Source organism: Ornithorhynchus anatinus, chromosome 16 (genome assembly GCF_004115215.2).
Source record: "Ornithorhynchus anatinus isolate Pmale09 chromosome 16, mOrnAna1.pri.v4, whole genome shotgun sequence".
Lineage (NCBI taxonomy): Eukaryota > Metazoa > Chordata > Mammalia > Monotremata > Ornithorhynchidae > Ornithorhynchus > Ornithorhynchus anatinus.
The window spans coordinates 5,242,182-5,261,483 of NC_041743.1; the positions used below are offsets into that span (position 1 = coordinate 5,242,182).

Genomic DNA, 19,302 nt, shown 5'->3' on the forward strand with positions numbered 1-19,302 from the left:
GTTAATTGAATTGCAATTAATTCAATGTAGAAAATTAAAATAGGATTTTCTTTGGATATTTCAATGCCCCCTCCTCTCTGTACCTCCTTCACCTCACTCTGTACCTCACCCCGTCCACCCCTGCTTGATCCTTTAACAGCATTAGCGATTTATAAAATGTTTCCTTTAAGAAGTAAAATGGCATATTTAAAATAGATCTCTTTTAATGAAGTTGGGTTAAATAGGGCCCAGTTAAAATTGGTCTCTTTGTGGATAGAATGCCAGAGTCATCTTCCTAATCTGCAGTAAGATGTTGGATTTCTTTTTCTTCTTGTTGCACTGAACAACCTAAATACTTTTTCCCTGTTGAGGTCCATGAGCTTAATGAACTTCCTCTGACAGTAAATAGTTCTTTGTTCAGTGTGCTGGGAGAAAGTCACACCTTTTTACTGACATATTTCAATGAAGGTCATTGTAAACACTCATCAAGGCTGATTTTGGAAACCAGAGGCAGAACTGTTGTGTTTAAAGTTTAAACAACATTAGTGGTCATTTAAAGGCAAAACGATAGGCTAGGGGAATTTATACTGAATCGACTTCTCCATTTCTAGTAATGTATCCTATGCTAAAAGTCAGTTCTTTCAGATTGCATGCTAAATTCTAATGGCTGTCATTTTATTTTAAATTTAATTTTCTTTTTTAGAGATAAAGAATGAAACCATTAGATGGATACGGGGGAACTGGGAGATCATTGGACATTCCATAAGATCGATAAAAGGTCATTATCTAAGGAGTGACATTTTTCCCCTGGGGCTTTAAGAGTCGAAAGGTTGTGTGTTGGGTATTTATATGCATCTGTTTTCTCACTACCAGTTGGGAAGCAGTGATAAGTTGACTTGTCTACTTGTTAAGTGTTAGTGATGACAGTACAGTACTGCTGTTGCCGAATATAGGGCACTATATTATGATCTTTGAGAACTGGAATTTACTCTGCGACTCTCTGGCTTGCCACCACCCTGGTCGAGTAGGGGCTGGGGCTCTGCAGATCAATATGAACCCACCATGAGTTTAGAAAACATTGTAATGGGAGGTGGGGAAATAGTTGAGGTCTTCCTTGTTTGGCTAATATGATCAGATTATTTAAAATACGATTCAAAACACAGGGTTGAAAGTGGCCAGTATTATGGGCGTATGTCCAAAATGACTTTGGTCTAAAATCTAAATTGGATATACTCTTAGCTCTTTGAATTTCTCATAGAATTAAGCTTTTAAATTTTGAGTCTGTGTTCAGAGATGAACACAGAGATGAGGGGAAATTAGTTCACACTTAATGTAGAAAAATACAGAGAATGCACCGTACATAATTTATTGGACCTGATTATTCTGTATCTGCCCAAAGCTTAATGCAGTGTTTGGCATATAGTGACCACTTAGCAATTGCCAAAGTTATTGTAGTTACTTTTTCCCATGTTGAAAACAATTATCTGAGTTTGGAAACTGAAAATTTATCCCAGTAGATATCCCTCACCGAAGAGGTGTAAGTGGAGATTAAAAGATCTAGAAAAACAAAACACCCATGAAAATTGTGTCCAGAGAATGCACATTTTAATTAAAAAAATTTCAGTTTTAAAAGGAAAGAGGCTTAATATGTGCCTTGTACATTGGAGCTGGGTTGAAGGAACACACTTTTAATCTATACAGATAGAATCCCAGACTAAGTCTACCAGGCAACTGTTGGGCAAGACAGTTCCATTTGGTGATATGCACGTGCTGGTGGAGGGAGCTGCCATCATCATTCCCAAGAGGCAGCTGTCAGCAGAAGCTGATGAGCGAAGAGGTAGGGTTGTATGAGTGTATGGGACTGTATGTTTTGTGATTGGAGGGGCGAGAGATGCCTGGGATGGAGATGAGGGGAGGAGGATGGGCCTGGATCAAGGATGATTGGGAAAAGGATGTTGAGGTTAATAGGGATTGGAAGGAGTGGGGAGAAAGAGGACAAAGGGTCCTCAGACCTGGGAGATTCGGGGAGTGGTAAGTGGCTGCCTATGGAGAGGGGATGGGATGTCGGGGTTAGAAGAACTGGGGTGAAGGGTTTGATCCGAGAGGGTGAGTGAAATGGGAAAGGAAGGTTATGGAGCCCGGAAGGATGGGAAAGTGAGGGGTAACCCTGACAAAGGGATGAGTGGGATTGGAGAGGGTTAGTTAGGAGGATTATGTAAGACTGCGCTGTATTATGATCAGTTTGGAGCCCCAGCCCCTACTCGACCAGGGTGGTGGCAGTTTGGATTATGTGTGTTTGTAACATTCACAGAGATTGTTGAAGGTTGGCAAGGGAATTGCAAAGAAGGAAGGAACTACATTTTCTAGGAGACAAAGGGGCTGACCACTTATCTTTTGGAAGCACACTGAGGGGTGGTCCTGAATGAAACCAAGCTGTCTGAGTTCTCTTGGGAGGGGCAGGAGAGAACATCCAATCAGTCGGTCATATTTATTGAGCGCTTACTGTGTGCAGAGCACTCTACTGAGTGCTCGGGAAAGACGGATCTCTCCTGATGCTGGTCCAGTGAGGAGATGCTCTATCTATCAATCAATCAATCATATTTATTGAGTGCTTATTTTGTGCAGAACACTGAAGTAAGCACTTAGAAAGTACAGTATAACAGTTGCTAAACATGGTTGCTGCCCACAATGAGGTTACAGTCTAGAGGAACCCTAGCTCTGTGGAACTGGCTTTATGTGGATATCAAGTCCCTGTTTCCTAGTTTAAACGGCTGGGAAGGTAGCCCAGGGAAGTGGAGGTTTTGGGGTGCTGAGGTTTCAATTTGTTTGTGGTTTTAAGCCTCTTTTGGAATTCAACTTTCTTGCATTCTTTTTAATTGTATCTCTGATTAAAATCTTATGTTAGCAGATGTGTAATCAGAGTTTGATAGTTCTTCAGAGTACTCAGGCAGAGTTCTCTTTTGGATTCTGGCCAGCTTCCCTCTCAAAAGGAGCAATTGATGGGTGAGAAAAGGGAAAATAAAGGAAGAAAAAACTAGAGAAAAAGAAAAGGGATATAGAGAAGGAAAGCAGTAGTTCAGAGGAGAAGAAAATGCTAGATACAGGAAGGGATGAAGGATTAGATTAAATCTGAGAGGCAAAAGGTTAGGAGAAGAATTAAAACAGATTAGCAGAGGGCCTGCTTCTCTCCAACCAAACTACCACCATGCTGGTCCGAGCACTCGTCATATCCCATTTCAACGCTACATCAGCCTTCTTGCTGACCTTCCAGCCTCTGGCATCTCACTTCTCCAGTCTATACTTCACTCTGCTGCTTGTATTATTTTTGTTCTATGCACATCTCACTCCTCAGAAGCCTCCAATGGTTGCCGACCCATCTCTACATCACGTAGAAACTCCTCACCATCACCTTTAAAGCACTGAATTTGCTCTACTGAATAGCTGCGCCAGGTCAGTATTATGGAGAATGATGGCATTTGCACCTTTGTGTTTCTTGATTTCGTTTTTGCAGTGAAATAGATTTTATCATTAATGAAGCAGCAGAGAAGCATCGTGGCTTAGCGGAAAGAGCCCGGGCTTGGGAGTCAGAGGTTGTGGGTTCTAATCCCGGCCCTGCCACTTTTCTGCTGGGTGACTTTGGGCAAGCCACTTAATTTCTCCATGCCTCAGCTCCCTCATCTGTAAAATGGAGATTGAGACTGTGAGTCCCACGTGGCACAACCTGATTACCTTGTATCAACCCCAGCGCTTAGAACAGTGCTTGACACATAGTAAGCACTTAACAACTACCATAATCATCATTAATAACAATTCCTAAATTCTAGATATAGTATATTTGCATACAATGCTTATGAAATTCAAGTGAACAAATGTTCTTGTAATAGCAAATTGAACTCTGCTGCTGGTTTCCCCTCTTTTTAAGGATATTTGTTAAAAGTTTCTATGCGCTAAGCAATGTCATGCACCCTGAGATAGTTACAAGGTTGGACAGTCCATGTCTGACATGGGGCTCACAGTCTTAATCCCCATTTTACAGACAAGGGAACTGAGGCACAAAGAAGTGAAGTGACTTGCCGAGGATAATATGGCAGACAAGGACTGGGATTAGAACCCAGGTCCTTCTGACTTCCAGGCCCATGGTGCAAAAGCCCTGTTGCTAAAGCGATTATATGATGGTTATTTCAGTGAGGACCACTTGGTTCTGAATATCTTCATAAAGGATCATACTGGAGAGAGTGGTATCCTTTTGATTTTTTTTTCTTGTGTTTTCGCCAACATCTCTTTTAGTTTTCCAGTTTCTTCTGCTTTCATTTGGAAATTTATTATTTTCCATTACACCACATCTGGGTGCAGCTGGGTATCAAAGTATTGCTTCTATAGTCTGTTTTGTGAATGCTCTTTTTATAACTAAATTCCTGTGTTTAGCTTACATTGTTAATCTTGCATCTGGGAATAAGAAGCTGATTTGACTCTGAATCTCTTTGGTTTTCCTTACCACTCAGTCTTTTCCCTTTATCATTTGAATCAGTAACCCATGTATTCAGTCACTGGATTTTTGCCTCTTTTGAGACTTTTCTTTAGAGATGGCTTATATTCAAACCTAAACTAGGTATTTTATGTGTTAATGGGCTAGGTCTTTGGAAAATCCTCAATAAAATGATGCCTCTTATTTGTTCTTTCCAAGGAGTTAGTCCAACTCTGGATTTACTTTTCAGAGAATTCATATTCCCTGGCACTGAATGAAATACTTAATCGGATTTTTTCATTAATTTTCCATATTTTCATGATTAATATCAATCATATTGAGCATTTACTGTGTACAGAGCACTGTACTAAGTGCTTGGGAGAGTACAATAAAAAGAAAGTGCAGTACTAGATCCTGGCCGATAAAGATGCATTTCCCAGTTCTTTTCCTCTGGATCGCTTGAAGCTCCTGTCAAGAATGAAGAACAAGTCTCAGTCTTTAGACTTTTCCTGCACTTGCCCCTGAGATGCTAGGTCTGGTATCCTGTGTGATGTCCTCCTTCACTGTTTATGGAGATGAAGTTATGTGCCTTATGTACAGTCCTGTCAACTGCTATTTCCAGTTTTTGCAAGGCAAATTATTGACAGCAGGCATCTTGACGTGGAACACTTTTAATTTTCAATCTCAATTGATTTCTTAATTTCTGTTTTAAAATGTATGTGCCTAAATCATTTTCCAGGAATGCTTATTATGGTTTTTGCCTAATTCTCCTGCTCCTCTTCCTCCATCAGAGTTTCCTGTCAGTATTTTGTGACACAATTCAAAACAGCCTCTTCCCTCTGCCTGATTTAGTAAGCTTTTCTTTATGGTTTTTACTAAGTACTTACAATGTGCTGTACTAAGCTCTAGGGTAGACAGAAGATAATTGGTTGGACACGGTCCCTGTCCCATATAGGGCTCAGGGCTTAATCCCCATTTTACAGATGAGGTAACTGAGGCACAGGGAAGTGACTTCCCCAGCTGGGCAGACAAGTGGCAGAGCTGGGATTTGAACCCATGACCTTCTGACTCCCAGGCCTGTGCTCTATCCACTACACCATGCTGCTCTCCCAAATGCTTAGGAAGTGCTCGATAAATATGACTGAATGAATGACTTAGTTCTGTCTGCCCCAAGCAGTTTCCTCTAAAGTTAACCCAACCCTCATCATTAGCTTGCCCCAGGCAGACTCAGATTAAATGAAGAATTTTCCACCGCCACATTTTTTTTTTTTCCCAAGATCCACGGGCCTGTGCACACCCACCCAATGAACTAGATTCTTACAGCCTCCTCTCTTCCACTTCAGGTCCCATGCAGCTTCTGAGTGAAGTGAACAGTGGAAGCTGCAGGCTACCACCAGCCCACATGACACTGCAGTTGTTATTAATGAGGTGAAGCTCAAAGTCATCCCAAGGAAAGGGAAATATTAAAAACTCACAGGTAGCTTGCGGCAATGTGGCTCCGCGATGCCTTCAGGAGCAAGCCCAGCGCTCAAGTAGTGTTTAAGACTCCTTCATTAAAATCCATTAAAGCCTGGCTCAGAATCGTATGTAGTAGGCAATCCCAGTTCACTTTCTGAGTATTTAATACCGAACTCATCGTGAACCTTTAAAGTTACCTACCTGAAGAAAATAAGGCTGGGATCATCGTTTCCTAAAGCCACTCTAAAAATGAATTTTCAGGGCCCCTTATGCTATTGAATTTAAGCTTGTGCATAATAATCAGGTAAAAAATATAAGCATGTTTTCCTGCTGAGGTATCAAATTAGAAGATCATTAAAATATCACAGCATTTAAATGCTTAGTTGTAATTAGAAAATTATACAGAATTGAGCAACTCGGTTCCTCCTGGAGGCAGGAAACAAAGCCTGGCTATTTGCATTAAAGTAATATAAAGATTAAGATTCAGAGACCTTGGACATCTGAATACCTGTCTTATGCCTCTGAGATGTTGGCATATTTATCTTATGAAGAAGTCACCAACTTACATGTTTAATGCAAGTGGCAAGTTTATTCCCTCCAAAAGAAGTGTTAGCCCTGTCTTTAAGGGCATGTACGTAAGTGAAAGCAAATAAAAACCCTGTACTGTACTTAGTTTAGATGTCAGTGCAGTTAAAAAATGTAGTGTTTTGTAGAGAGAGAGCCCTTTTCTTGGAGTACCCTTTCTTAATGAATTTGACCTTCAGGACTTGGTGAACTCACCTTCCTCTCTAAACTCCCCCTCCTCAGAACCATCCCTCCTGGTCCAATTTATACTCATGATTTCTATTGTTTTCAAGTACCGTTCATAGCCAACCCGATCCAGGAAATATTCAGAGTGAAATTTTTCATATACTCTGCAATGACAGAGCATCGTAATGACAAGTGAAACTACCGCAGCAAGAATAAAGCACTTGAGATATTCCATGCTTTTCTTCTGGGAGCTCCAAGTCTTTTCTAAGTAGCTTCTCCCTATTGCTCATGAAGCCCAATATTTATTTCTTGCTTGTCGTCTGAGGATGTTTATTTCCCTTCTATTGTCTGAGGTTGGATGATGGAGGCACAGGCTACTTAAGTGACTTCCACAGATCATTCAAGGCAGTGGTGAAGTTGGGATGGGACCCTGAGGATATTCAGCAGCCTGTAATGGTTCTCATCCAATATTATATTTATATTTGCTGGGCACTCTAAAAAGATCTCCTCCTACAATGTACATTCTAAAAATACTGAGTCACGCTTTCATTAGTTTTGCTCCTTTATGCCATTACGTGAATGACTACCATGGAACTTTGGAGGAGACGATGAGGGACCGCTGTTTTTTTAAGAACTTTATCTCCTATGGGAATGGGTTTTTAAAAATTTTTTTCCAAGAGTCCCAGCCTTTCTCAATGTTAAACTGTCAGTGTCAGTGAGCAATGTTCTCAGGTTTCTCAGTAGTGTGTTAGGATTCTGTATTTCAACCTAGCACCCAGTGGTGAGGAAGACCAAATTAATTAGTGGAGAAAACGAAAGCAAAGCCTGTTGTGGGCAGGGAATGGGTCTGTTATATCGTTGCACTGTACTCTCCCAAACATTTAGTACAGTGCTCTGCACACAGTAAGTACTCAGTAAATACGACTCATTGAAGGCAAAGGGCACACACTTAATCTATGGTAGAGCAGGGATTTGTGGGATTTATTGAGCACTTACTATGTGCAGAGCACTATACTAAGTGCTTGGGAGAGTTCAGTACCGCAGAATTAGCAGACACTTTCCCGGCCCCAAACGAGCCTACAGTCTAGAGGGGGAGGCAGACATTAATATGAATGAAGTTCCACAATAATGTACGTATTTACAGGATATATTTGAATAACTGCAAAATCAGGTTTGAAAAATCTCAGTAGCTACAGGAAAGACTCTTCTAAATAGGGGCTGAACAGCAGTACTTACTTTTAATGCACTACCGTCGCTCTTTCATTTAAAAAAGGAACAAACAGAGCACTGTGAGTGTTCTGGTTTGTATTATTCTTGAAACCTTATTTCACCATGCTGTTGGCTCCTGCAGGGCCAGAACTATATTTTTATGTATTCGTCTCTTCGGGACCTACCACACACACTGTTAGAAGTCAAGTAATATTCAGGTAATAGAAATGTATTAAATGTCAAGACATGGCATACTTGTGACCTTCTAGGTTACGGAATAGGGAGCAGAGAAGTCTGAGCTCAATACTCCTGAGACTTAGTTGGTTTTCAGTAGGGCCCCAGGCAGGCCTTTGCTGTTTCAGGGCTTCAGCAAGAGAGAGAGGGAGCATCTGTCTCCTTCTTGGATCAAAGGGATCTGAATGCCTGGGGTGACAGTTTTAGTAATATCCACCTGAAGTTCCCTATAACAGTAGTAATTAAGGTATTGGTTAAGCACTTACTCTGTGTCAAGCACTCTTCTAAGCTCTGGGCTAGGTGCAAGCTAATCATGTTGGACAAAGTCCCTGTCTCACATGGGGCTCTCAGTTTGAGGAGAGACAACTGGTATTTAATCCCGATTTTACAGATGAGGCAGTCGAGGCCCAAATAAGTGACTGGCCCTAGATCACACGACAGGCAGGTGGCAGAGCCAGGATTAGAAGCCAGGTCCTCTGACTCCCAGGCCTGCGCTCGATCCACCTGGGCACGCTGCTCCCCTACCAGTTAAAGCCTCACCAATAGCAAGCAAGAAGTACTAAACTGTGCTGCTTACGGGTTCTGATTTGTAAAACGTGGCCGATGTGAGGGAAAGAAAAAGAAAAGAAGAGAGCATGGACCCGCCGGTTGGAGGTTGGTGGTGGTGGAAGGAGGCTCCGGTCTCAGTTGGAGCTATCTGCAGGTGCGATGGCAAGTCTGGCCCCAGGCGACTGTCACCACTGGGTCCGGAGAGAGGGTTTCAGCCCAGAAACAGCACTGCCCGGGCCAGGACTGACCCCGCACCACTGCAGTCTGTGGACGGTTCAGGTAGAAACCCACCTTTAGCCCCAGCGACGTGGCTCCCGGCGGCACCCCGAATCCAAGCCGGGGGTGGGGCCCGAGGGGCCTGCTTGTCGGTTTGAGTGGCACGGAGCCCCCCGACAACGTTACTCCGAGCCTGGGGTGACCTCGGTGAGGCTCCAGGCTCCCAGGCCAATGGGGGACTTGGGGCAGCTGCCAATTCATGCCCCTTTCCCCGGCCACAGGAAAGTGTATTTGCCCAAGTCTGGATGAGCGAGCGTTTCTTCTATAGGTAGGCTCAAGCTGCAGAGAACAATGAATACTGTTGTGGAACAAGTCCAGTTAAATCTGTTGATTTTGGCATAATTACTTCCTTCACCAATTAAAGGGACATTGTGGTAGTTGGCAAATCTCTGGGATTAAGGCGTGCACGCACAGCGCCACTTCAACAGTGTTATTGTGTTCAGTGTGTGGAATCCATGACCTCAGTGCTTCAAAGGAGGGGGAAGGGACATCCCTTGCAATTAAAAAGAGTCAGTTGGCCGCTTGCTGGTTCGAAAGGTTGTGAGTCAGTGCCACGGGACTTTTTTTGTTAAGTGCATTTTAAGTCTTGAAATATTTTTGGTTCAACAGGGGTAGATTTGGTCTACAGTGGGTTTCTCATTGCACTGTCATGTGGTACTCTCCCAAGTGCTTAGTGCAGCCATCAAATACGATTGAATAAATGAGGTTCCACATTTAAGTCGAGGGGAGCAGTTTTATAACCTCTGTGCTGTACAATGTTAGGATAATGGTGCTAAAATAATAGTAATAGAATGTGAGCATAGCTGATCAGGACAAACTGATAAACAGTGGCCTTCTGGTACGCTAGAAATACTGTCTCACTCGGATATAGATTTTGGGGAATGGGAAAGGAAAACACATGCATTATCAAAATTAGAAAAGCGCAGAGAAGTAAAAGGTCTATCTGGAAAGGGTTCATATGCTACAGGGAGAGTTATTGGTCAGAGAAATGGGGAGGTACCGCAGGCCTAGTTCAGAGTTACTGAGCGGGGCAGGCAGAGAGGCCAAGGAGACCAAACTGCCCCTGGAACCAGTGACTTCAATCGCATGTTTTTGGAGGGAAGTAATTCTGGTTTCTGTAAGGGTCTACAGCTTCTGGTATTGAGGTTTCATTTTGGAGGAACATTTTTTTTTTTTCCTCATTCATTCAATCAATCATATTTGAGTGTGTACCGTGGGCTGTACAAAGTCCTTGGGAGAGTATCCTATAACAATAAGGAGACACCTTCCTTGGCCATAATGAGCTTGTTAGGCGCTTACTATGTGCCAGGAACTGTACCAAGTCCTGGTGAAGATAGAAGCTAGTCAGGAGGAACACAGTCTGTGTCCCACATGGGGCTCACAGTTTTAATCCCCATTTTGCACATGAGGTAACTGAGGCACAGAGAAGTGAAGTGACTTGCCCAGGTGGGTAGACAAGTGGCGGAGCTGGGATTTGAACCCAGGTCTTTCTGACTTCCAGGCTTGTGCTCTGTCCACTAGGCCATGCTCCTTTTTGTCTATAGTTTTCAATTCGTGTTTTAACCTGGGTAGGAAATCCATCAATCAGTAGGATTTATTGAGTGCTTCCTCTGTGCAGAATCGCTTGGTAGTATTCCTTATAGATTCTCTGGGCAGTGTATCGGAGCCTCAAGGCAATAGATCTTTATCCAGTGGTGCTACTTACAATCTTGACTCAAGAATAGATTCTTGAAGAGAATAGATTCTCTTCCCTTCCCGATATGGATTCCATCCCCAGCCACCTGCTCCTGCCCTCTAAGGTTGTGTTGATTGGTCTTCTCAGGTTCACTTCATTCTCATGCTTCCTCCTGCTTCAGCCTTTTCTCTGCCAGGGGATAGAATTACCTCAGTACATACTCCCAATCTCTGTCATCCTGTTTGAATTAAGGAAGAAAGGAATGCTACGCTGGTAGGGAATTCCGGCCCGTTCTGACGAGATAATCTGGCTGATAAAATGGATCAGGTCCCTGGGTTCAGAGTCGATGCTGCATTTGGCAGGGAGTAAATCGAATTGTTTGGATACCTTATGTTGTTTTCCTACTGGAGCTTCCTTACCCTGGGCATGGAACCCCCAGTTATCACTCTTACCCCCTAAAATTGAAGATCTATAATAAAAATCTAAGGTGGTAGAAATCCTTCTGCACACAAAAAAAGTAGTCATTTTTATTTGGTAGAAATCTGGAGTGAAATGGGTTTTTTTTCCCCTTAAGAATTTCATGAGGTATGGAAAAACCACCTTCTGCACTGAAATAATTAAGTTCAAATATGATTACATTCTGCGCCTGATGCATTATTTATGATTTTTTTTTTCCGAGACCTGGTTGCCAGCTTGTTGTCAGGCGATGACGAGCGCTGCCGTAACTTCTTGCACCCGTGCAACCAATTAGTACCGAGGGTTAGTTCTGCGGGGGGCTGATGAGTCTGATCTGAAAATGCCATTGCTGAGCCATCCTACCATTAGGTTGAACGGAGTTTATTAGCAAGAGGTTGAAGAACAACAAAGAGTCAGGGCAAGCAGGCTACTGCTGGATGCGGAGATGTAGCAGCGGAGTGCTGATAACAGGGACTGGGTCTGGAATTGACACCCTTAAAGGGAAATTTCAGCGGCATATAATAAACAGTTCATCTATTTCTGAAAAACGAGAATGAGACTCCTTTTATGTGAAATGAAGAGCTCCTAGGAAACTTAGCAGTCAGTTAACAATGGAGCACATGGTTCTCTGCCCCCCGTCCCCTGGCCCCTGGCCCCAACCAATCTGAAAAGCCTGGCTGGGTTCCAGAGCAGCCCATGAATCTGGGCCCTCTCTAGGGGATTTAGTTTGGGGTGATCCCAGACCTCTCCTGGCCTCCTGAAAGTCACCCAGGCCAAGTCAGTCAGCTGTATTTATTGAGAGCTCACTGTGTGCAGAGGACTTTACTAAGCACTTGGGCGAGTCTTCTTCAAATGCCTTCGAGTTGTTTCCGACCCATAGCAACTGCCTGGGCACACCCTCTTCAGAACGTCCCATCTTCTGTGCTTCAGTGACCCCATCTGCCAGATGGGGATGAAGACTGCGAGCCCCTTGGGGGACAGGGACTGCGCTCGACCCGATGCTCAGTACAGTGCCTGGCACCTAGTAAGTGCCGACAAATACCATAAAAAAATACCTTCCCCATCAGAGGACCACACCCAGTGTTCTTCAGGCTTGCGGTGCTTTATCAGATGGATTCCTACTCATTCAAGATGTGATTGTGAGCTTGGGTTGGGGAATGACAAGCACTCCATAAATATGATTGAATGAATGAAGTTCCATCTTTAAGTTGAGTGGAGCAGTTTTATAACCTCTGTGCTGCAGAATGAATTTTATTCATTCTTTAATGGTATTTGTTAAGCGCTTTCTATTTGCCAGCCACTGTACTAAGCTATGGGGTAGATACAAGCTAATTAAGTGGGATACAGTCCATGTCCCACATTTTCCAGATGAGGTAACTGAGGCACAGAGAAGTTAAGTGTCTTGCTCAAGGAACAGAGAAGTGGCAGGGTCAGGATTAGAATCTAGGACTTGCTGACTCCGAGGTCCATCCAGTAGGCCATGTTGTTTCTCATAGTTTGACCCAGGGAGAGGAACCATGAGTGCAGTGGGCTGAAGTGGGTCCAAGTTGATGTTTGCATCTGCTCCATTTTCTCTGATCTAAATATGACACCACCTGGCTGTGGGCACTGTGGTACTTGAAAAAAACATGTTGGGTGTCAGAGAGGGGAGAGAAGATTGGGAAGGGAGAGTATGCATGATTGGAATCACTGCCAAAAGTCTTCAGGATGTACACGCATAGGCCTAGATTGTGGAGCCTATATTTTACCCTGTGTAGAAATGGCAACAGTTTACCGCTTGAAATGGCTGACATATGTCCTGGTTTATTTTAATCATGTTCGTCACAAGGCTGCTGTAAAAGAATGATCATAAATATACAATGATACGCAGCGAGAAAAACAGACCCAAATAGAAATGGCTCATATCTCTAAAAGCTTTAATAAACTCTCTAAATAACTTTAGTAGTTTACTCAGAGAAACTGTCACTTTCCAAATATTTTTCATAAAAGCACTATATGGAGCAGAATCTGAATGTTTCCCTTTGATTGTACCCCTGCTGTTTCTTCTCTTGAGGATTCTTCCGATTCCAGTTTTCTGAAGGGCTGTTTTATTGTTTTAGTCTAAGTGACCCATGGTTAAAAGGGGAAGTTACCAGCATTAGTAATTGAATGTGTAATTTAGTGTTTGGAAAGGATGTTAGAATTCTAAGTATTTTGTGGAGGAAAAGGGATGCTCCTTTAGGCTTCTCAGGGCTTAATTCCCCACTCTGTATCCAGCGGAATCAATATGAGTCCATCGATCTATTGTTTATTGAGCGTTTACTGTCGGCAGAGCATTATACCGAGCACTTGGGGCAGAGTTGGAAGACGCAAGAATTATATCGGTTTGGACTAGATCCTAAATGGTCAAGAGTACATGAGTTATTGATCCTTTGTTTCTTCTCTTTTTAGGGATTTTCTTCCTCGGGGTTCAGGCATCGTCACAAGACGGCCCTTGGTCCTCCAGCTTGTCACTTCTAAAGCAGGTAATACCAAATAATCTATTTGGAGATTGTTATAGTTCTTATATGATCATGTAATCTTCAAAATCACATGATCAGTGTATAAACAAACAAAAAACCCACTTCAGACCCTGCCCCTATAGGAATTAGCAATCCGAACATCAACGTGGACAAATTTCAGAAGATGTATTGGCAGATGGAAAATTGTATTGCAAGTGAGAAGTGATGCTACAGTAAATCGGGATCACAAATGAATGAATCTACTAAACTGTTTCAGTTCAGTACTGACTGTTTTCACTCACTCATAATCTGAAGGTCCTGAGTGATTAGACTGTAAGCCTCTCAGTGGGCAGGGATTGTCTCTATCTGTTCTATCAGGGAAGCAGCGTGGCTCAGTGGAAAAGAGCCCGGACCTGGAAGTCAGAGGTCATGGGTTCGAATCCCAGTTCTGCCACTTGTCAGCTGTGTGACTGTGGCCAAGTCACCTAACTTCTCTGTGCCTCAGTTACCTCATCTGTAAAATGGGGATGAAGATTGTGAGCCTCACGTGGGACAACCTGATTATCCTGTATCTACCCCAGGGCTTAGAGCAGTGCTCTGCACATAGTAAGCGCTTAACAAATACCAACATTATCTGTTGCCGAATTGTACAGTCCAAGCGCTTAGTACAGTGCTCTGCACATAGTAAGCACTCAATAAATACTGTTGAATGAATTCAGTAACTCTGTGGTTCTTGCACCATCCCAAGTGTGACATTATTTGGGAGGGGTTAAAGAGGGACTATTGGAAGGGCATGAAAAATGAATTACATTCCATCAGAGAGTGGTTTTTGTGGAAGTAGAATTTTAGGTCTTTAAATGAAAAGTGAATGAAGGGTATACCAACCATAGGGGGTGGGGCTGGGGGCGGGGAAACAAGTATGAAGCTATAAACCAAATTGATTGGAGTGGAGAGAAAGGTAGTGAAGATAACCAACTAGACTATAAGCTCCTTGTGGGGAGGGTATGTGTTGTTATATTGGGCGTCCCAAGAGCTTAGTTCAGTACTCTTCACACAGTGAGCACTCAATAAATACATTTAATCGATTGAAGATGGAGCAATTGATCCTTATCAATCTATTCTCTCCTTTGGAGAGTGAATAGAGGAGGGAGAGACTTTTCTCGTCAACAGATAACTCTGAGGTCCTTCACAGATTTCATCCTTGGCAAATTTCCTAAACCACTGTGCTAATAAAAAGTCAAACCAATTGGTGAAAAGCACTGAGTACAATATTTGATCCATGAGTGAAATGCGGCAACTCTTAGGAGAACCATCATTAAAAGTATTGCTCCCAAAAATTCATGCCGATGTACCTCTGGATTTTGATATGCCCACAAGAAGGAAGTAATTTTCATCAGAAAGATACCACTAGGATGTAAGCTCCATATAGGCAGGGAACTTGTCTACCAACTCTGTTGTATCGTACTATCCCAAGTGCTTAATACAGTGCACTGCATATTGTTTCTGCTCCAAGAATACCAGTGATTGATTACCTTTAAAAACTTGGCAAAAACAGCATCAGTAGGTCTTGTTGTAATGGCTGGAATGGAATTATCTTTTGGAGGATCTTGCTGTTCTGAAATACTTTGTTTAATATCCCCGAAGATCGTGACATTGGCCTTTTCATTCTGGTTTTACAGAATATTGTTTTAGTCATTCTGTATCAGCTAGAAATGATGCACCGGAATAAGATATATGAGTTTCATCACTTGGCGATCCCCACAATCAACTTCTTTCAATCTTGCTTTTTCCACAGCTGAATAATCTTGGCAGAAATCCAAACACCATGTTGCCCCCCCACCCCCACCCCCGGCCATTATAAATTTATCCCTTTGTATTCTACCCTGCAGAGCCAGTCAATGCTGCCATTCCTTCCTTAAAGGCTCCCTTGCCCATAGGTCCCACTGGTGATTCCAGACTTTCAACTTCCTTACAGACCTTCCAGCGCCCCTATTTTCTCCCTCTGAGTCCTAAAGACCTCAAAATATATCAACAAGATGAAGCCCATCCCACCAACATCCCACCAAAAGCTCCTTTCCTTTCCTTCCCCTTTCCCCTTTTCCTTTTTTTTCCTCTCCCATTCTCATCCCTTTCCTCTACTCTCACTCCCCCTCCCCCCACCCCCCTTCAGCCAGAACTTCCAATCAACGGGTAAATTTGTGAGCACCACATGGTACCGTGAAGCCTGGCAGCTAGCGATGGACCCCATGCTTCTTTGCTCCAGGCCTAAAGGAAGGAGAGGAAGGACCAGATGAGCCCTGGTGTTATGGAGCAGCTGCTCCAGGAGCCCATCTCTAAGGAACCCATAAACTAGTGCCTGTTATGTTTCTGTATTATACTCTCCCAAGCATTTAGTACAGTGCTCTGCACACAGTCAGTGCTCAATAATTACAATTGATTTTTGGGCTGTGTTGGGCTGAACAGCTCACAGAAGTTACTTTTTTTCTGCCATGCTGCTAAAACTGGCCCTTAATCAGGTAGGAGGTTTGTGTGTGTGTGTGTGTGTGTGGTTTTTCTTTGATCTTTGTTAAATGCTTACAATGTACTACTTAAATACTTACTCTATTAAGCACTGAGGTAGATACAAGATCGTCAGCTTGGACTCAGTCCATGTCCCAAGTGGGGCTCACAGTCTTAAATCCCATTTACAGAAGAAGTAATCGGGGCACAAAGAAGTTAAGCAACTTGCCCAAGGTCACACAGCAGACAACTGGCAGAAGTGGGATTAGATAGAGTACTCATGAGGTTGCTAAAATTCCTGTCTGCCACAGCTCTACCTATTGTTTTTTCGATCTGCTATGCCAAATATTAGTAAAAAAATATTGGTAGTAAATATGTGGAATGTAGCCGGCTAATGCATATTCTACTGAAAGCACCATTAAGATCCATTCGGATTCCATGAAATTGATTCACTCTGTTGTTAGTGTAGCCTAATGCAGGCTGGGATATTGCGTGTGGTCCTTTTTTTTTTATTTTTAGTTGTCAAGCTGAGCTATGTCCTATTACCTTACATTCATGTTCCTTTAATCAAATGCACCAAATTCAGCAGTTACATTTTTATACACGGTCCTGTAAAACACTGTCTTCTTTTTATTTTTGTCTTGACATTCACCAAAGATGAATGGCACTGTTTGCCTTGGTTTAGTTACGAGAACAAATGGGTCATGTAAATACTTGTAAGTATACAGTCTGTGTGAAAGACATTTCAATAGCCCAGAGTGGATAGGATTAATCATCGGTGAGAGGAGATTTAGAGTTACCCCTTAGGGCCTATGGGTTCGGGGCTAAATTCAAATTTCAGAAAGGTTCCAGCACTTGCCTCTTTGTGATCACTTTGTAGCCCAGACTGGTAGTTCAAGTCCCACACCTACTAGCCAGGACTGCTCCTGTCCATTCTTTCCAGGAAGAGGGAATTTCTTTGGTTGCTTAAGGGATTTTTTTAAGAAAGAAAAGGATGGGATCCCATGTCAGGCAAGAAAAGGACACACTGGCTCAATCCTCTATCTGTGTCCAGTGCTTCCCTTTCTCTTCATGCTTTGTACTGAGGAGATAGAGAGCAGATTGATGGATAGAGAGTGCTCACACCCACTTGATTTTACTCAAATAGGCACATTTTTGAAGTGTGTGTTTCTACAAGATCAGTCAAGATGGAGGCTGGGTAGTTGGGGAAAATGGGGAACAGAGCCTCCTCTGTTAGATCTGAACCTGTGACTGAATTTGAGGGGGATAGAAGACAATGAAGAAATGGATTTGGCATCCTTCTCTACCTTGATTGATGATCCACAGTAATGGTGATTAACAGTGGTGGTTAATCACCATTATTGTTGATCTTCAATCGCTCAGTGGTATTTCCTGAGCGCATAGTATGTGCAGAGCTCTCTACTCAAGCGCTTGGGAGAGTACAGTGCAACAGAATTGGTAGCTACATTTCCTGCCCACAATGAGCTTACAGTCTACAGGATAAATTTATTCTAGAGTCCTCAAGTCCCTCTCACTAGAGACAGATCCACAGTGTTAGTACAGTGGTCTGCACACAGTAAGGGCTTAATAAATACCTTTGATTAAGTCTGCCTTTTAACTTGATGGACACATTGACGAGAAACAGTATAATTTGATAGCCAAGCCGAATGTTGGAAACTTAGCCTATTCCATAGGGAGATCAAAATGACCTTCCTCCAGGACTTCGAAACTGTGCTTTTGAATGAAAAGATGACTTGCTCTGTTTCCATGTCTTTATTTATCATCTTTTTGGTAACGTGGCACTGTTCGGCTATTTTCTCTCATATTTGCCCAGCCTGAGAAATTTGGGAAATGGATAAAATCTTACTTTGGGTACTGGAGCTCCATTATGAGTTATTGGTTGCATTCTTTATTAATGTGTGTGGTTGACTGTAGCCTTAAAATAATATTTTCCAATCATTTTTTGATGCATTTTTCTTGGCTCAAACATCTAACATTGTGTGTCTCACTGTCCACTTATCAAGGAACACAGGAATTTAAATAGGTCACATATATCCCTTCTGATGTGAAGCCAAAATTGGTTTTTACCTTGACATTTAGGAAATGGATTTTTTTAAAGAGAAATAAATATTCGAAATCAGCATGAGTTTTGCTTCCTCAAGTGAAGGGGGTATTTCCCTTCAACGTTAGACCTTCCCACTTGGGCTGCTAATAGCTAAATGCAAGATCCCATCACCCTACTGCTCTTCCAAAACAGGAAAAGTTTAGATATGGATTAAAACAAAGTTGAACTCAGCTGCATTGTAGTCTTAGGTTAATGCATCTTTCCAACTGGCCACAATGTTGTACTTTTGTCCCTACTGAATTTATCCCAGGAGGAGCTGTTAACGAGGCTAGTAGTTGACCTTTCCTGAAGATAGAAGAAGCTGGTAGAAGGAGCATGAGCCTGGGAGTGAGAGGACCTGGGTTCTAATTCTGGCTCTGCCAAGTGCTTGCTGTGAAATTTTGGGCAGGTCACTTAATTTCTCTGTGCCTCATTTCCCTGCTGCAACCTGGGGCAAATCGGTTAAGTGCTCTGTGCCTCCGTTTCTTCATCTGTCAAAAAGGAGGTAAGATACCCATTTTCCCATTTTCCTTCCCTGTAAGACTGGGATCCCGCTCTGGGCTTATGTTGTATCTAACCCAATCGATCAATCAATCAATGACCCCATTCAATCAATCAGTCAGTGGTATTTATTGAGCTCTTACTATGCGCAGAGGACTGCACTATGCACTTGGGAGAGGACAGTACAGCAGTTTTAGCAGACATGTTCCCTGCCCAGAGCAAGCTACTGCTTAATACAGTGCTTACATATTAAACATGTAACCAGAATCACAATTATTATGATTATGATTAATCATTGCGGTGAATAGAATTTTGGATTGAAACTAAAGTATAGGCACACTCTGGTGTAAAGCCACCCACAGTGCATACAACCCAAGAATCCAGCCATTACTGTATGACATTTCAACAATTTAGTGCATCATTGCAAATGCCCAAACATGAAGAGGTTATGGTCTTTTGACTGCCAGCTAAAATTTGGGGAAAACAAAAAGTCATACCTCAATTTTCAAGAGAGCAGGTGGATTTATAAAAATGATTAAAGAAGAGCTGGTGGAGAGAGGAGGTCGAAGGTATGCAGTGGGGTAAAGAAGGAATTCACCTGATACAAGGTATTTTATGAAGACAAGAAGGCTCCTGTTCAGTCTTTAAGTGCTTACTGTGTGCCAGG

At 42.7% G+C, this 19,302-nt stretch overlaps 1 protein-coding gene across 7 annotated transcripts in view; it reads left to right on the plus strand.

Annotated features, from left to right (window-relative positions):
• DNM3 (dynamin 3) overlaps positions 1-19,302 on the plus strand; it is a 328,780-nt gene that overhangs the window by 34,935 nt on the left and 274,543 nt on the right. For all 7 annotated transcript variants that reach the window (XM_029081396.2, XM_029081391.2, XM_029081392.2 and 4 more), the window contains exon 2: positions 13,482-13,555. In XM_029081396.2, the coding sequence (XP_028937229.1) occupies positions 13,482-13,555 (74 nt within the window). The remainder of the gene's footprint in view (positions 1-13,481; positions 13,556-19,302) is intronic.